Source organism: Aphanomyces astaci, assembly GCF_000520075.1.
Source record: "Aphanomyces astaci strain APO3 unplaced genomic scaffold supercont1.19, whole genome shotgun sequence".
NCBI classification, from domain to species: Eukaryota; Oomycota; class Saprolegniomycetes; order Saprolegniales; family Verrucalvaceae; genus Aphanomyces; species Aphanomyces astaci.
Window position 1 is genome coordinate 313,872 of NW_009798282.1, and position 1,632 is coordinate 315,503.

General features: G+C 46.1%; 1 protein-coding gene across 1 annotated transcript; it reads left to right on the forward strand.

Annotated features, from left to right (window-relative positions):
- Positions 1–83: 83 nt before the first annotated feature.
- Positions 84–308, forward strand: H257_08524 (hypothetical protein; the record flags this gene model as incomplete). Its single annotated transcript, XM_009834421.1, has 1 exon — positions 84–308. One exon carries the CDS (start codon positions 84–86, stop codon positions 306–308), a length of 225 nt encoding a protein of 74 aa, XP_009832723.1.
- Positions 309–1,632: the final 1,324 nt, after the last annotated feature.

Below are 1,632 nucleotides of genomic sequence, written 5' to 3' on the forward strand. Positions count from 1 at the left end.
GCTGGGTCATGCGTGATGGTCGGTTGAGTGAAAACAATGCTCGAGTAGATAATAGGGCGGTGGTGAATGAGACGTGGCGTCGAATGGAGAAGGAACTGTTGCTACGTGTGCAGCAGAAGTTGGATACGATGACGAAACCCATCGCAGAAACATCGCTGTTGGTGCGTACGATGCAGCACCGACTCAGTGTATGGAGCAGACCGCATGAAGTCCTGTGGCCGTTGGCGCTGGTGTGGCTGGGTCTGATTTCCGTGTGGCTGGTGTACAAGGGCACGAGCGCCGTCGTACACCGCGGTGCCCACAAGTGAGGCGTAGTTTCTCCAGCTTCGATTAGGGGACGTCAATTTGGGAAAAATAATTAATTTTCACTTTCGATTCTACCTTTTCACTTTCTGCTTTTCGTCACGAAAACCAAAAGCACCTCGCGAGGCCAAATTGACTCCACATTGCTTTTTGTCGAAGCTAATAAAAATACAAAAGAATTCTTCAATAGTATAAATTTGCTTTTCAAAATCCAACGAAAAGCGGAAATTTCCTAAATTGACTCCCTCCCCTATTATTCTTGTATTGACTGTGAATTATTGAGGAAAAAGTGTTTTCACGCGTGCTTTTTGGGGGTTTTACGCGTGTTATGAAAAGTGGGGGAATTACGCGTGTTTTCTCAATAACAACTTTATGGAATGGGGGGACTTGCGGGTGTAAATAATTTGAGATGCATAAGCTATTTTATCGAACAATTTTGACAGCTAATGGCGTCGCCGATCATCACACGCCATCTAATCACACTACTGTATCTCCTATTCCAGTCATTCTTCGACCGGAAAAGGACGTGTCAAAACACTAAAACCGAATATTGGAGCTCTACGTCTGGCTGCAGCCCATCGAAGGAAGATGTCGTCGCGGCGTGGAAGGCGGTCGGTATCATCCCCGTCTTCGCCAATGGCAGAAGAAGAACTTCATTACTTTTGGACGATGGGAACTCTCCCTTCCACGCTGTGATGGCATCTTTCGGGCTGTGGGCAAGTTCGGTGACTCTATGACCATCATCGGAATGATGGGGACAGGGTTGGCCATCGACGAGAAGGACTTCCACGCATACATAATACACCATGATGTGTGTGCATGGAGCCTTAGACATGGGGCATTTGAGTTAGCAACAGTTGAAATATTGAGGGACACGACAACAAGATATGGAAATGTGCTATCAATTTGGAATCGAGTGGTGAGGTATACTAGTATGAGGAAGCTGAGGCTGAAGTGACCACTCAGAATATTATGATCGCCTCATAGTATATGTGGCTGAAATTGTAGCAATAAGCACTAACGTTACCTACATGATTTACATCCTCGACTGCCCATGTGAACACCCCCTCCAACTCCACAGTATCTCATTCCTACCTGCAGGCCAATTGTTGTTCATATTGTGTTCAGATAGGCTATCGAGGGTGTAATCTATAGATTGTGTACATCGCTACAATTGAAGCGACATATACTATACTATGAGGCAATCATAATATTCCTGAGTGGTGAATGTACACTTCCTATTGGGCAGACTTTGACTAAGGAGGTCATCATAGCACTCGCCAATTCGTCGGCGGCCTTAGTGGCGCAAGCATTGGTCCAACGTGCAGC